Source organism: Rousettus aegyptiacus, unplaced genomic scaffold (assembly GCF_014176215.1).
Source record: "Rousettus aegyptiacus isolate mRouAeg1 unplaced genomic scaffold, mRouAeg1.p scaffold_m13_p_3, whole genome shotgun sequence".
Classification (NCBI taxonomy): Eukaryota; Metazoa; Chordata; class Mammalia; order Chiroptera; family Pteropodidae; genus Rousettus; species Rousettus aegyptiacus.
This window is the reverse complement of record NW_023416306.1, coordinates 50,551,343-50,568,056: the sequence shown is the minus strand read 5'-3', so window position 1 is coordinate 50,568,056 and position 16,714 is coordinate 50,551,343. Positions and strand designations below refer to the sequence as shown.

Below are 16,714 nucleotides of genomic sequence, written 5' to 3'. Positions count from 1 at the left end.
TTGACATTTGCGTTTTGCTCTTTCTCTCTGTGGTAGGTGGGAATTTGTCGTCCTGGAGACTTTGGGTCTGATGTCTCACACCTAAATCTTCACAAGACCTTCTGCATTCCCCATGGAGGAGGTGGCCCTGGCATGGGGCCCATCGGAGTGTGAGTTCTGGGCTGCTGGTTTCAGAATGGCTTCGGAGAATGAAACAATATCCCCAAACTTGTTATTCTTCCCATTGAGGTTTTCAGGTGTCGGGGATACGTTCATATGCAGTATGTCTGGGAGCGGGGGGAGGAGCAGCGAGAGGGGTGCTCTTAGGGTGTCCAAAGAGGAGCATAGTTAGTGTTTATTAACCACAGTTTCGATTGGCCACACTAAGCTCCCATTCAGGCACAGACAGGGCAGGTTTATTAACAGAATAATGAAGAGAGGGGCAGCTCTCCTGGAGTGTTATAAATCAGAACTGAAATATTAACACTTGGAAGCACCTTTCAGACTTTAACTTAGACTAGCAAGCAGGTGTTCTTTCTTTCTTTTCTTTTTAAAATCGGCTGCTGGTTATATTGAAAGTGAATTATCTAATGACAACAACTACAAAAAGAACTCATGGTAGAAGAGCAGCCGCCAGGAGCTGCGGGGCAGGGCGCATAGGGAGAGGTTGGTAAAATAGCAGAAACTTTCAGCTCTGAGATGAATAAAGTCTGAGGATCTAATGTGTAGAAAGCATGGTGACTATAGTTCATCACACTGTGTATTGTAATTGAAATTTGCTAAGAGAGTAGAACACAAACATTCTTACCCTCCACAAAAATGAATTGGATGTAAAGTGTTTTTGCAGCCTGAATTCTTATTGCACCTGACTAAAGCAATACTTTGTAGTTGTCGAGAACTTTTTTGCTGTGAAATTGAATAATCTTATGAAAATGATGCTGAGCAGCCATTTCCTGAGCTTCAGTCTTCCAAAAATGTGCCCAATAGGCCAGTCTTCGAGGTTGCTAGAATCCCTCTTGTTTTTTTCTATTTTTCTTTTTGATTATGACTATTTATTGTAAGTGGAGGAGTCCCAGTGCCTCAGTTGTTTGGAAGGTGGGGTGGATGATGGTCACATGCTGGCCTCCGATGTGTAGCCCATGGACTTCTCAGTGGCACCCTTTTATACCCATTAGATGCTTCAGGAGAGTGTGGGGTGTGGAACTGAGAAGGAAGGGACACGGGGCTGGGATGCCCCCCCCCCCCATCCTAGTCAGCCTATGGCTCTGCATGCTAGTCCACGGCTGCCTGCCTCTGTCAAATCTTCCGCCATAGTTCTTGGGTGAGCCACTGGGATGCTGATGGCTAGTGAGCCATGCTTCCAGGGGAGGAGGAAGGAAGGAACACTTCCTGAACATCTGCCTCTTAGCAGGTGTCAGGTCCCTTCCACTGTCGGACTTCCTCTACTAAGAATAGAGCTTCCTGAGAGGGCCCAGGATTTGCCTGTTTGGTTGGAGTTGTTCTTTTTACAACTTTTGAATTTGTACTTAAAAAAATACAGGAAGAAGCATCTTGCCCCTTTTCTGCCCAGTCATCCCGTAATTTCAGTAAAGCCAGATGAGGATGCCTGGACTGTGGGTACCGTCAGCGCGGCCCCGTGGGGCTCCAGTTCCATCTTGCCCATTTCATGGGCTTACATTAAGGTGAGGCCCGTGAATGTGTGTTAGGTGGGCGGGGGATCGATGTGTGGGTGGGGGAACTGCAGACTTCCTTCTTAACATAAAGTTGAAAAAAATCCATGATCTGAGATGTGGTTAGTGAAGATTGCTGATGACTTGGGTTCAAGAAACCTTCCTACAGAGATCAGCTAAAAGTCATTTCATCTCATCTTCATTATGCTATTTCCTTTTGGTTCTCATCGTGCGTTTAACATCAGAGAAATTAACACACTAGATATATTTTTTCAGACAGAGGTAAGTTCTATGAGTCATATGGATGTTCTGGCCACATCATTTGATTTCCTGTAGTATTTGTTTGGCCCCTTGCAAGTGAAAAACAGTGTGTATACTAATTTTTACACTCAGTTGAGATCCTGGGATAAATTTTAGGAATACGTCTCACTTCACTTTATATTTCTTGGGACTGGAGGAAAGGGTGCAGCGATTTGCTTATGTTGTGGGTTCCCAAAGTTCTTTGTCCTTTATGGCCTGTGGAACTGTACTGCCGGGGTAATTAGACTTTGTCAGAAAGCAGGCTTCCTTCCTTTTTGCTTCTCCAAAAAAAAAAAAAAAAAAAAAAAAAAGAAAAGAAAAGAAAAGAAAACCTGCTCGGCCAGAGTTTCTACAACTCTCGTTCAGACTGGCCTGCCTGCCTCCTGGGCTGATAGGGCTGTGCGTTGCATAGGAATTCTCGCTCATCTGCTATTAGAGCAGCTTTTCCAACTGGTTCCCCTCCTTAAAGGAAGGGTATGTTTTGGTAAAACAAAACCCCAGAACTCAGCTATGCATGTCATGCCAGATGACTCTCTAGGGCTGGCTGCTACTCTTGAATAGTGTGGCGCTTATGATTCTTAAGGAAAACTTTCTGGGTAGTTGAAACAACAATTCTCAGAGACTAAAACCTGTTTTTGAAAATGATACACGAGTTGTTCCGCAAATAGTAACAACAAAAACAATAATAACAAAGGTCTACTTCTTTGCAAACAGAATCTAATTCCCAGCTTCCTTTTGGTCCCTTGGTCCTGTAAACCTCAGTTATTTGTTATAGACATATTTGGGTTAGGGATAATTTCTCATATGTAAAAAAATAAATGCCCCAAGGCTAGTTTGGCCATATGCCAGGAACACCAGACAGAGCCTTGATTTAAAAATAAAATAAAGTAGGAGTTAGGCTACCCCTTTGGCTTTGGGCCCTCTCTTTATTTCAGGCCATTGTTAGTTATCACCCGGACTCTAGAACTACCTGCCCTCTCCCTGCCTCAGTCCACCTCGGACACTCCTCAAGGGATTGCTAGATTCTCCCTAAGGTCCCCACATTTTCCCCTTGCTTCCCTTTGCCATCACCACTGGGTCTCACTAGCCTGCATAGAATTCTTAGGGAATTTTCCCAAAATGCACATGCCCAGGTCCCATCTCAGGGAGAATCAAATTTAGCATACGTTGGGTAGGGCTTGAGCCATCCAGCGGCTTCGTAACTCTGAAGCACAAGTCAAGAGCCAGTGGCTGGCTGAACCGGGTCCAAGTTCCTAGCAAAGGTTTGAGGATTTCAAGAGGTAGGCACAGTTCCCCGGATGCGACAGTAACTCCCACACTGCAGCTGTGTTTTTGCGATCCTTCTCATCTGGAGTGCCTGCCTTCCCCTTTCTTCTTTGTCTAAATTCTACCAATCTTTAAGTTTCCACTCAAGTTCTAACTCTTATTTTAGGAGCCCTTCTTTGACCAGCCTGGCCAAGCATGTCCTCTCCGTACTGTCGTTTTCTTTAATGCCGTCTAATGCGCTTTACATTAGCTGTATATTTAATGCACATGACATCAAATCTCCAACGTACATGCTGTATTCTGGGAGGAAAATCAGCAATACAAATTGGTGCAATCTCGACTTTAAGTTCTCTGCTGGTGATGATGTTCACTCCAGATAATCGTGGGACTTATGAATCACCAGGAAAGGAGATGATTGAGTCTGGCAGTTTTTAAACATAAATGACTTTGACTGTGGACAGTTGGAAGACGAACCACGCAGAACTGATTCAGAGGGGCTTCTGGTCAAGATCCCGTGGGATTCTTGGCAATTATCAAGACATCTCAAATTCACATTAAAGGAAAATTCCCCCAAATGAGTATAAGCTAAAAACAATTCTTTTTCCTTTGTTGATGACGCAATAGTCAGCAGTCAGTTTTGCTCTGCTATAAGCTTTGTTACTACCATAAGAATGTAAAATGACTGTTCAGAGGAGAAAACCAAAATTTATTTCAGGCCGAGAGAGGACTGACAGATGTCCTTGTTAGGGTTTTCCACTCATCTGCAATTTATAGAGTGATGGTGGGCTGACTTCCTCTGTAGAGGGACTTCTCTGGAGGTGTCTTTGGTCAATGTCTCTCTGGTTTACCTGTTCCCTGATTGATGGCTCTTTCCCCCTCTGTTGCAGATGATGGGAGCCAGTGGCCTAAAACAGGCCACGGAAATTGCTATATTAAATGCCAACTACATGGCCAAGCGATTGGAAAAACACTACAGAGTCCTTTTCCGGGGTGCAAGAGGCAAGTATTAACTTTAGTCTACCTTCACCTTGGTTTTTTTCCTTGGCTAAACCAAGTTGGACCTAGTAGATGTTTTCTGTTGTGGGTGGGAAACTTGTGTTTCTTAGCATATACTAGAGAAAAGCACAGAGGTATTGGAAATAACTTCAATTTACTGAACAATTCAGGGGCATCAGTATTTGCAAGGCCCTGTGATGAACTTAGTCTACACAGCTCAGGTCAACAAGGAGCCCGCACTGCCAAGAGATATATACATAAATACTACGAGCTCATTATTATCACAAAGCGCTATGGGAGTGCCCCCAAAGAGTAGAGTAATTCAGACTGGGCAGAGGCATGATGGGATAGCTGGGAGAGCCTTAAGGGAGGAGCCATTGAGTTGAGCCTAGAAGGAAGAGTAGCAGAAGCCTAGTAAACAGAACGATAGGAGGAAGCCATAGAAAAAGGAGATGTCTGGGTGTCAGGAGTGATGGCCGGGTTGCAGCATGGTGAGATAGGATGAGAGGGAGCAGATGAGAATGAGGCTGGAGAGGTAGCATGGGGCCGCGAAGATCTCGGAAGGCTCTGGACTTTACCCTTGAGCCCGAAAGGTTTTCGAGCAGAGGAAGGACAGGATTAAGAGAATGTTAAAATTATTAAGACAGTGGCAGGGGATGAACATGCTGTTAGAAGTAGAATCAGTGGGACTTAATTTCTTATGAGTTGAGTGCGAGGGGAATTTTAGGGAAGCCTCTTAGGCTAGTTATAGAGGGAATAATAGATGGAGGAGCAAAGTTACCCTGGAAGGGAGGCAAGGAAGCCAGGTGGGCATGCAGATTTGGCTGTGGGCACAGACTCTGAGAGCAGACTCTTGGAAATGGAGAGACCAAGGAAAGAGTATTGACAACCAGAGCTAAACCCTTCATGCAGATGGCTATATTAAGTGGAATGCGGAAGAAGGGGTGCGTGGTGATGGGGGCCTCCATTCTGGAGGTGGCTTTAGAGCCCCCACAGCAGCGGTCACAGCACCTCTTCCCAGAAGCCCTTGTTTGTCCTTCCTGCCTCTGTTCTGACCCTATCTCCCCGCTGGACCCTCCTCTTGGCTTGCCCCTTCCCCCCCTCCCCGCCCCTTCCCACCCTGAGGCTTTCTCTGTCAACCTTGAACTCCTGCAGGGTGGGGACTGTGCCTGCTGCAGTTTTCAAGCTCCCACACCTGGCATCACGCCTGGCACTGTACGAGTGACCAACAAACTACTCCTGTGTTGCCCAGCAGGGAGAGACAGGCCGAGGAGTACGTGGCTGGTCTTATGATAGGATTCTTAAAAAGCACCTTTGCCTCGAACAGTCAGGAAACCTTGGGTCACCTCCGAAAGCAGTTAGGGCAAAAAGGTGAGGCTGATGCCAGATGGAAACGGGCTAAGTGGACTCAGGTTGGGGAGAAGAAGGGGAGGCATTCGTCGTTTAAGGGAGTTTGGTAGTGAAGGGAGTGGGAGCTGCTTCAGTAGGATGCAGTTTTGTTTTGTTTCTAAATAAGGAAACATGGTTTTAAGCTGGCAGGGAAACGGCTGTGGAGACTGCAGAGTGAAGCTACACTAGAGGGTATAATAGGCGGAGGAACAAAGTCACCCTGAAGATGATGGGAGGGGACGGAGCTAAGAGCCAGATAGACGTGCAACGTATTGCACGTGGGCACAGAACCCTAGAGCAGGGACAGAGGGACTTGGAGCAGAGGGGCAGCAGTCAGCATGCAGCCCAGACCTCAGGCCCCAGCAACGAAGCCCCTTTTTTCCTACTCTTAGTTTCCCAGCCCAGGCGGAGTGTACGTCTACATCTGTGGTCTTTCGTTTAAAGGCTGGTCTTGCCTTATAAATATGTATCCAAAAGGGTGGTTCTGAAGTTTGAAAATAGAAAAAACTAAATAACCAGCAGCTCTGGATAGGAAAGCTCCCCAGAGAGTAGGAAAGAAAGTTGTGAGCAATATGTCTCTAAGCAGCACAATAAAATGCTTCTGAAGTGGGAATTAAAGAAGCTGCAAGAGCTGCTAATTAATTCAAGTATAGCTCCTGCACTGTGAAATGTATCCTGCTTCTGTATTGGCCTTCAGGATCAGCTTAAGTATTTGTTTGCTGTGGGTATAGAAGTAATGGATAGATGCTCAAAATGGAAAATTTGGAAAATAAAAAGTCTGAGGCAGAAAATGTGAATGATCCATGGTTCCGTCAAGCAGACACAACCACTAGAAACATTTTACTGTATTCCCTCTCATCTTACTTTTAGGCAGTTGAGATCATATTACACAGTTTGTATCCTGTTTTTTTAACTTTATCTAATATTGTGATCATGTTCCCATGTCATTAAATGTTCTTTGAAACTGGATATACCTATTGTATGGATATGCCGAGATTTAAGCGATATTATTGGGTCTCCTCCCCACCGAGTTGTTTGCATTTGTAACAATACTGCAATGAATATTCTTTATTTAGATATTTTTTAAAAACATCTCTGGTTAGAGTTGTAGAAGAGATATTATTATCTTAGAGGATACAAATTCATTTTAGCTCTTGATACAAATGGCGTAGTAGTGCCCCCAGAGACTTCGTACCAATTTATGACCCACTCTTAGCATATGAGAGTGACTGTTACGGCAGGGCCTAGTGAGCATGAAAAAGCAACATGAACCAAAACTCAAATATCTTGGCCAATTTGATGAGTAAAAAATGGAGTTTTTTTTGCTTTAATTTACAAGGTTTTTGATTTTTTTCTCTAACTTAACTTTTTATATCTATATTGAAAGCTTCCTAAAGATTAACTTTAGCAACCTTGTTGTGATAGAAATCACATACTGTACAAATTACCCATTTAAAATGTACAATTCAGTGATTTTTAGTGTGTGCACAGAGTTGCACGGTGCGAAGTTTAGTTCTTCAAAGCAAGAATGAATGTGTTGTGGGGAAGGGGGTGGCATTCTGGGAGAGAGGGGAGCGAACAAGCCAGTGTGTCTCAGTGCCTACCAGGCTGCCAGGTGCTTAGCATTTAAATGACAGCTTCGGGCAGGGCCCGGACCAGTCCTAGGGGATTTGCCGCTCAGAAAGATAGATGACATTTCCATTTGTTTTGACATTTTACCCCAGAATTAAATAATGAACTCTATTTCTCATCCTAAGCAGAAATAGATCAGTGATTATAGACTTTATTAACCAATCCCAAAGTTCTTGAAACCAAAAATCGTCTCATGTTTGGTCTGGTAAACACATTCGTTATATAATTTGAGGCTCAGCATTTTAAGGCTTAGAAAAGAATTATCACTGTACCTCCTGAGGGCCCAAAATAGAAATGTTTTTAAACACATTGTATTCCAAAATGTCTAATGGCAATATTTTAAGACTGTTATTCATCTGAATCCTATTTACTAGCTCTAAATAAGACTTTGGAATTGCGGATAACTATGAGGCAATAATTGTAATGAACTCCAGGCTTCCCTTTATGGGCCATTTATTTCTCTAAGAGATTTGAAAATACCAGCTAAACTGTTGAGGCTCACTGTTTGGCTAAGCAAGGAAGTGACAGGCAAGAATTGAGATGGGGGAGCCGCACTAGTATTTATTCTACTAGAGTAAGGAAAGAAAGGAATGATTTCAGATAAAATACAGTTTTTCAAGGAGGAACTTAAAAATTCACAGATGAGTACTCTTGTAGGGGGAGGCTAAGCTCACTTTTTGCTCTAAATGCAGTTCCTGTCAGTGGAGCAGACAACTTTATTAGTATCCCAATGTTTTATTTATGTTTTAAATTCTTAAATGACTGTTCCATTTTGACCTTGGATAAACCTAACTCTGCTTGGAAATTCCTGAGAAGGGGTTTCCTGGTGGCCTTTATGGACAGACATGGGCCTCAGACTGGGCCCTCACGTCCAGGCTGGGTGGTGACCCCTGAGGCCAGGGGCCCTGTTTACCTGACCTCAATCCTAGTGGAGAGTTTTGACTTGTTAGTCGTGGTCCCTGGATTGCAACTGAAAAGGTTGGCTGAGTGTCATTGATTGCCCATCCAAGCCTGCAAAGTCCCTTTATTTCTACACTGTCACTCTGAGGATGCGGGATAAGTAAGGTCTGGTCCCTGCTTTCAAGGAGAGTTTTGAGAAGTCTTATTTTTCCATAGCTTGTTCCCATGTCATCTTCAGCCTCGGAAGAGAATTAACATCGCGGGGCTGGGGTTCGTTCCAAGCATAGAGCCAAGCCACCTCTATTTTGCTTTTTCACCATCCTACCCCCTCTCTTCCTTGCTCCCTTGACTTGGTATCTGTTCAGATTCTGTGGTAGTCATAGTTCGACCCAGCGGGAACAACTACTCAGTAAAAATTAAAACTTGCACTGGTCAGTTTATACAACTTCTACTTCAGAGTGCCCTGACTCACCATATGCCATAGAAGGTTGTGTATCTTCTTGTATATCTTTTCTCCTTAAAAACTGCAAACAAAGATGAACGACTTGGGATCTGGCCTCCAACAGCCACCAAGTTTAAATTTCACCCCTTTCGGCGGTCAAGTAAGAGAGAGAGAGCTCAAACGAGCGATGCTGAAATTCCACTAGTTTCCTTTTGAACGCATTAGAATATGGATTTAGAAAATAACATCTGAACCTCATTTTGAAAATGGAGCTCTTCCCAAACCACTCGGTTGTGGTGGGGGCCTCTGCAGATGAAGTCTTGGTATTAGCAGCATTGGGCTGGGCTGGGCTGGGCGTGTTGGGGCCTTAAGACTCTGCTCTCTGCCCACCAGCAAGAGCAACTCCCCGGCCCCCCTCCCCCCCGCTGTCATGTGTCCCTCCCCCCTCCCCTCCCGCTGGCTGAGCGTCCCTCAGAGCAGTGAGCCTTTTCCTTGTGTCATTGTCACGATGCTAGGGGTAGCTGCCAGAGGATCAGAGAAGAGAGGTTAAAGGATGGCTCCCAAAATGGGATAGGTCATTTAGGATTCCTGGAGTTAATAGCTGATGAAAATTTAAATAATCTCATATTTTTTTCCCCTGAACATTCCAGCTGGTCATTCCTTTTGGCACTCCCCCACCCCTACCCTCACCCCCCCAAGTTTACCTACTTGTGAATACAGCTTTCTACTTTTGAATCACACTCCTCACAAACTTAATCCCTGTCATTGTTAGAAAGTGTGTTTTAAAAATAAACATGCAATGACAGTATATTCAAAGTCTCAGGCTCTCGTACTTTCATTTTCAGACAAAACCAATCCTTTCGTGTGTATTCATTACATAAGAAGCAGAGCAGTCCATAGACTATCTCCGTTAATGACTGGAGCTGTTCTTCACATGCCTGAGCTGTCCGCTCCAAGTGTCTGTAAATAGATTCATTGTTTGCTGAAAGTCAGGAAAGCAGGTTAAGAAAGAGTGCATTATTGTCTAATGCTTAGATACTTTCCTCGAAGGAAATTCATCAGTCGCATGGGCCATGGAATTTGGGGAGCCCCCGTGAGTGCTCGTCTATTATGAAAATACTGACTTACTCTGTGGTTTATTGTTGATGATGGATGGGTGACCAACAGCTCACGCTGGGGAGATGGCAGTCTGGGCATAGAGAGGCAATCGGTTTATGCACTAGAACAAAGTGATCTGACCCCCGCAGAGACTTTGGCCTCGTCGCCTCCTTGCCACTGGTGGTGTGCTGTTTGACAGCCGCTATTGCTAATTCTTGGTGTGAAACTCAAACTTCAAAAGCCCTTTTGAAGAATCCTGTAAAATTCCGTGTGTCTCATGCTTAGTATATATTTACTACACACAGAAGAAACAGTTATTAGATGTCAAAGGCAAAGTTACTAAAAAGAGCGTCAGTGCATCTTCAGCTTCAGAAGTATTTCGTAGAAAAGGATCAGGTCTGTGATGACTGGTAGATTTTAGGTCCTCAGCGTTAGAAATAATCTCATCCACAGGAACCTCCGTCGACTGTTCCAGCAGCGCCCTGGCACTGAAGTCCCACCTCCCGTTAGCTTCCTGGCGCCTGGGCGAGTGACACACTAAGGATCGGACTCATTGGCCTGAAACGTTAAAAATTTTTATTTGGAATAAGAGCAGATGAAGTCTTTGTTTCCAAATATAAATTTACCAAGTGCCCATGCATTTTCATGTGCATTTTAAGCTGATTTATTGGCTCATTTGCTTGGGTTCAGCAATAAGCTGATGCTAATCTTGAGATGAAACCATTTTCCTGAACAGGTTATGTGGCTCATGAATTTATTTTGGATACAAGACCCTTCAAAAAGTCTGCAAATATTGAGGCCGTGGATGTGGCCAAGAGGCTTCAGGACTATGGTGAGTAGCCCCACGGGATCCACCCCTTGTAGGGTAACTCGGGCCTTTGACACTTATGCAGCTGCCCGCTCCGGCTGTGAACCACTTCCTGGAGGGTGCAAACCGAATGTGCAGGCACCACAGGAAACTGATCCATAGGCTAACTGGAGAGCCCAGGGTTCTAGGCAACCCTCAAAGTGACAGAGAAAAAACTCCCATATGACTGCATTTGTCCTGCCCTTGAAAAGATTACATCATGCGTCTTGAATCCATGCAGCCAAGAAAAGTAGTCTGCATAGTTAAAATTAAAAATCCCAAAGAAAATGATTGCTGCCCTCTTTCCATGTTTCTGGCTAATTCTTACTCCTGTCCCACTCCTGATAAACAGAGAAGTCTCTGAAGAGGTAAGTTGGTGTAATGGGGGAGGAAGTGGAGCACGTAACCTGCAGAAGTGTTAAGAGACGAGCGGCTTTTCAGATTCACAACCATCTCAGTCACGGCATGGCTGTTTCAGCTGCTTCTGGAGATGAAAGAATAGGCACGTATTTTCACAGAGGCGATGCAGTTTTCTTTGAAGGATTTTAAGAGACACGGGCTCTTTGTGTATCTGTGGATGTTCATTCAGCACAAACCTTATTAAAATACATTTTCTTAGCGACATTATAATAATATCAAAGACCCTTCAATTCTCAGAAAGGCTAAGTAGGGGAGAACTTTGCCTTTCAATGGATTTGGAGTCCTACCTAAATTTTAATGATGATTTAAGTGATTTCTTTTAATAAGTGAAAGCTTTTATAATTTAAGAGTTTCACAACTGCATCATCATGGGAGTCCTACGTGTATGACTCATTCTCTCTTCAATGAATGATCTTATTATGCAAAGTTATACTGATAATAAATGGGAAAGCTGGAGAAAGGTTTCATTAATGAAATTAGCAATTGCCTTCTCAGTATCTTCTTGGCTGTTCCTGTCACCTGACTCAATCTCCCAGCTAATGGCTGAGTGATTGCTGATTCAGGATAAGGCTTCCTTTTGGGGATGCATGGTCTGTATCACACAGCTGGCTGTAGCAGCATTTGAAGGGAGAGAGGGGCCCGCTAGGAGGAAAGTGGTGGTTGAAGTTACCACCCAGCATTCCCAAGTCCTTTGCTACCTCTAACCTGGACATTATTTTGATGTTTGATAGAGCAATTGTCACACTTGCCCCAAGCACAGAATTCTCCAGAAGCCTGGGACATAGTGGGCACTCAGAACATGTGTTTAATAAGTGAAATAATGAATGAATGGCTAAGTTAAAAAACAACAATGAAAACGACACAGATTCTGGATTTTAATCACACCCACTGAATCAGAATTTCCATGGGTAAAGGCCTGGTAATCTGTATATTTAACAAGCACCCCACGGATCAGTCTTACCAGACAAGTATGGGGCACGCTGCCTTAGGATAGAGATTTCTAAACATAACTAATGATTGAAATCACCTGGAGTTCTTAACACTCAGCTATCTGAGCTCTCCCTTGGACTTTTTGAATCAGGGTTGAGTTTCAGGAATTTGTGTTTCCAAGACAATTCAGATGGTTTCCAAGACAATTCAGATGTGTGAATTTGCTCGCACATGGATTTGCAGTCAGACTTAAGGAGACCAGGTTTGTCTGTTTTGTTTTTTTTTAAATCCCTTTCTGGTTTGGATGACAGTTCTATGCATTTGTCAAAACTCATTAAATGGTACACTTAAGATTTGTGCATTTCACCGTATGTCAATTTCGTCACAAAAACATGTGAACTGATATCGAATTCTAGTTAATGATATGCATGCTGAAGTGTTTAAGGGAGAGGTGTATTTATGATTGCAACATACCTTGCATTGAAAATAAGGTGGATGGATGAATAGATATGTGATAAAGCAAGCAGCATCATTGTAGAATCTAGGTGGAAGATATATGGGTGTTCACTCCTTTTAACTTATGGTATGTTCGAAAATTCCTATAATAAAATGTTGAGGAGAGAGTCCTTTAAAGCATGTAGGCATGACTCTAAAACACCCATGTAATGATGCACCAGAATTGGGAACCATTGCATTCTAGGGCAAACGTAGCTGACAGGTATACCAACATAGGAACTGTTCTTCATCTTTTAAAGTTTCACAGAAAAGGTAAAGGAAATAGCCAAAGTTGTTTTTGGCTTTTGTCCAGGAAATCTCTTTCTTGACTGTGTGTCTTGTTGATTCATCTTACATGTGAAAACTTAAGAAAATATAGAAACACCTTCAGCCTGTATTCAGTGCAAAGGTTTTCTACATACTGGCCAAGCCTCAGTTTTCCTACCTGTAAGATGGGACAGTAACACTCACTCCAGGCTTCTTACTGTTTGTTACATTATTTAGCTTTTGATAGGCTTTAATATTTTAATTTCTCTTAATTACCATTAATACACGAGCATTATAGAGAGATTCTGAAACACAAAGTGAAATAAAAATCCCAGTCTCATTTTCTGGTGATAACCCCAGAAAAGTGTTCTTTAGTATTTATTCTTTAGTATTCCTTTAGTATTTATTCTTATTTAAAATAGTCTTTAGTATTATTCTTTAAAGCATCTTCCCTCATAAAATATACATATATAAAAATACTTTGTCATTTTTTAATAAAATGGTATATCCTTATGTAGCTTCCTTTTTTCACTTAATATTTTTGAATATTTACCTAACTTAATATTAATTTACACACTTTTAATGATTGCATATTTATTGTATGGGTAACCAGTAAAATTTGCTTAATCGATTCTCTATTGCTGGCTGTTAGATTATTTCCTAAGCTTTTCTCATATAAACATGCTGAGATACATATATTGGTAAACCTGTCTCCTTTGCAGGATTTCATGCCCCTACCATGTCTTGGCCGGTGGCAGGGACTCTCATGATTGAGCCCACCGAATCGGAAGATAAGGCAGAGCTGGATAGATTCTGCGATGCCATGATCAACATCAGGCAGGAAATTGCCGACATTGAGGAGGGCCGTATTGACCCACTGGTCAATCCACTGAAGGTATGTAGGCACTAGTACTTCATTTGGTATGTCCCCTAGAGTAGAAACCAGTGTCCCGTCAGGGTGCCAACAACTTCTGAAAGCTCATCAGAAGGTGTTATTCTTTTCCAAGTCCATTCTTCTGAGAAGATGATACATTCATTACTTGAAAGTTAACTTCTTGAACACAGCAGCAGTTACTCAAGCATAATATGTATGTTTTCTGATGTGTTTTGACATTGTGTAATGGTTTTGGGTTGTGGGAGTTATACCGCCCCCCCCCCCCACCCAACTGTGTACCAAAGGAGGGAGTAGAGGCTGAAGGGCTCTATTTAGTTGAGGAAATCTTATCCTTCTGTGTATCTGTCTGATGCACTTACTAGGGATTATTTACCTCCCTAACTCTGGATAAAGATCAGTTCTTACATGAGAGCAGTTACCTCTTAGAACAGTTACCAGGTTGGTACTTGGCCTGGATGCTTTACAATGTTTATGGCTTATGCCAGAGAAAAATTTGTTAGACATTACCTTGCCTCTTTCAAAACATGTTCACTTTATATCTGGTCAGAACCCTAAGTTTCTTGTTAGGTCCGGATGTTATTAAGCTGTGGAATCACGAACTGAGAATAATGTGTTGGGTTATGGCTCCAAGCCAGGTAACAGGTCTCAGATGCTTAGGAAAGCTCAGGCAAGCTCCAAAACTGCCCGCCTGAAGGTGGAGTGCAGGCTCCTTCCTGAGTGTGAGTTTGACAGGGTAACGAATGGCGACAATACCATTGTTCTTAATGTCATTATCATTTCTCTTTACTCTGGATACTGCTGATTCTTTTAGGATTTTGGCTGTTTTTAAAAATGACAATGGACATCTAAAGAACATAATACTGAGTTACAAAAGCAAGTGGAAAATAACACTCATAAGATATAAGGTTTTAAAATTGTACCAAACTATGCTATATGCTGTTTATTAATATATGCAGTAACAGCATAAAAACATGAGAATGGTGAACACCAAATTCAAGATAGTGGTTATCACTGGGGAGGAGGACAAACAATGAGATGGAGAGGAGATATACAGGCAGCTTCAATTACATCCTTTTTTTTTTTTTAAAGATTAAGAAAATATGGCAAAATATTGGTTTATGTTAAGTGGTAGATGTGCTTATTATATTACCATAACTTTCTGATAGTCAAAATATTTCACAGTGAAAAAATTTCCTACCAAAATGTACTTCCCCTTAAATTGAAGCAAAACAACAGCCTTCTCTGCCCACGGGCTTCTGTTAGAAGCTCACTGGTTGTGGTGACGTGTAGAGAGGGCGGTGTTCTGCTCTGATCTGCCTCCCATCCCTGTCTGTCTGTCTCAGATGTCTCCGCACTCCCTGACCTGTGTCACATCCTCCCACTGGGGTCGGCCGTATTCCAGAGAGGTGGCAGCATTCCCACTCGTAAGTTCTCCTCTGAAGATGGCTGTGCTAGCTGGCGGTGTTCACGTGCGTACGAGAGGCCTGCTCCGAGGGCCTCCCACTCTGCAGTCTCCTTATTATAGTAACTCTATGTGGGACACCTTGTGAAATGTGGGTCATGACGAGGGGTGCAGAGCACAGGAATTGACTTTTGGAGCTCTGAAGTCAGACCAAATAGGAGTCACTGTCAAGTAGATGTTTTCTACCATCATCCAGTAGGGAGATGGCCCCAATGCAATCTTTCTTTCCTTTCTGATTCTTCTTTGAAGGATAAGATGCCCAGCAGTCTGTTCGATGTGGTAGAGACAAGTGTCAAAAGTTGACTAGTAATGATGTTGGCTTTGGCTTCTTGTACTTCCTAAAGATGTGGGCTTGTGGTGTCGTAGGCTTTGGGGTTATCATTGCAATCTCCTTTACCAAGAGGAACTTCTCAAAATATCCTAGATCATTTCCATCTTCTATCCCTTGTAGCCCTTCGTGAAACCGGAGAACAAATTCTGGCCAACCGTTGCCCGGATTGATGACATCTACGGAGATCAGCACCTGGTTTGTACCTGCCCACCCATGGAAGCTTATGAGTCTCCATTTTCTGAACAGAAGAGGGCCTCTTCTTAGTCTTCCCTCCCTAAGTTCAAGTGACTAAGTTGATGCCTTCCTCTTGAGCATTTGATAAGCAAGAAATATTTCATCTTCCACCCCAGACTCAACTGGGGGTTTTATATACTCTTTTTATATTTTTGTAATCTCTGTCAAGGTAAATGTATATACAGTTAGCATAGTGAATGGAAGCTCATCAGTGGAACATTGATTTGCTTTGGGGCCTCTGCTTCCACATATAACAATTGATGTTTAAGTTGCCTTGATTCATAGCCATTTTTAGTTGTTTTTTTTTTTTGCATAGAAAATTTTGAGTGCTAGGAACTTTAACTTTCAATGTTACAAATTTGCAGATGTTTTAGAGGCTATACTGGAGAATCAATAGACACATTTTTGTTCCAAATAAGTCCTTACGGACTGTGCCATCCATGGGAAATCCCAGGGCAAATGTTTACATTTTGTATACGCTGAAGAAATCTTTTTACTCTAATTTGCCTAATCTGTAACAGCATTTCTGAGTGTTTTCCTCTTTTTTCATGTGTGGGTTTTTTTTGTTGTTGTTTTTGTTTTTTGGGGGTTTTTTTGCTTTTTTTTTTGTATCTGCAATTATTAGTATTCTAATAAAAGCATTTCAATCTGAAGAATGCCTTCTTGGTCCATTTTTTTCAGTCTTACCCCTACGTACAGTTTCAGAGGGATTTGAAGGGTAATGAGAACACCTAACCCAAAGGCCAGACACATTATCAATTTCATCTTTGTCTAAAAAAAGTGTGTATGTCTTGGTTAGCAATGAATACCACTTTGGCCCTTTTTATTAGAATTGCTGTTAGGCCATATGTAATTGAAGCCCAACTACAGAAGTTTAACCAAATAGTTTATCTTTTGTCATTTAACAGTAAGTCCAGAGGTAATAAGCCAAGAGCCAGCGCTCCTTCCACCTTTCTGTTTTGCCTTCCTTGCAAATAGTCTTCATCCTTACAGTCTTGGGTGGCTATTATATATCCAGTCACATGCCCATTCTAGGTAGAAAAAAGGGGAGGAAAAAAACAAAAGACAAAAGGCAGATTGCACAAAGCCGGCTTCTTTTGAAATGGCTTCCCAGAGGTTCCACCCAGTAATTTCTGCTTACTTTTTAGTGGTCATTCCTAA

The 16,714-nt window shown here is 42.6% G+C and overlaps 1 protein-coding gene across 1 annotated transcript in view; it reads left to right on the top strand.

The window, feature by feature from the left end:
- GLDC (glycine decarboxylase) overlaps positions 1-16,205 on the top strand; it is a 75,391-nt gene extending 59,186 nt beyond the window's left edge. The window contains exons 19-25 of the mRNA XM_016161845.2: positions 37-149; positions 1,520-1,661; positions 4,103-4,214; positions 10,409-10,504; positions 13,354-13,526; positions 14,870-14,950; positions 15,440-16,205. Of these exons, the coding sequence (XP_016017331.2) occupies positions 37-149; positions 1,520-1,661; positions 4,103-4,214; positions 10,409-10,504; positions 13,354-13,526; positions 14,870-14,950; positions 15,440-15,583 (861 nt within the window). The 3' untranslated portion in view covers positions 15,584-16,205. The remainder of the gene's footprint in view (positions 1-36; positions 150-1,519; positions 1,662-4,102; positions 4,215-10,408; positions 10,505-13,353; positions 13,527-14,869; positions 14,951-15,439) is intronic.
- Positions 16,206-16,714: the final 509 nt, after the last annotated feature.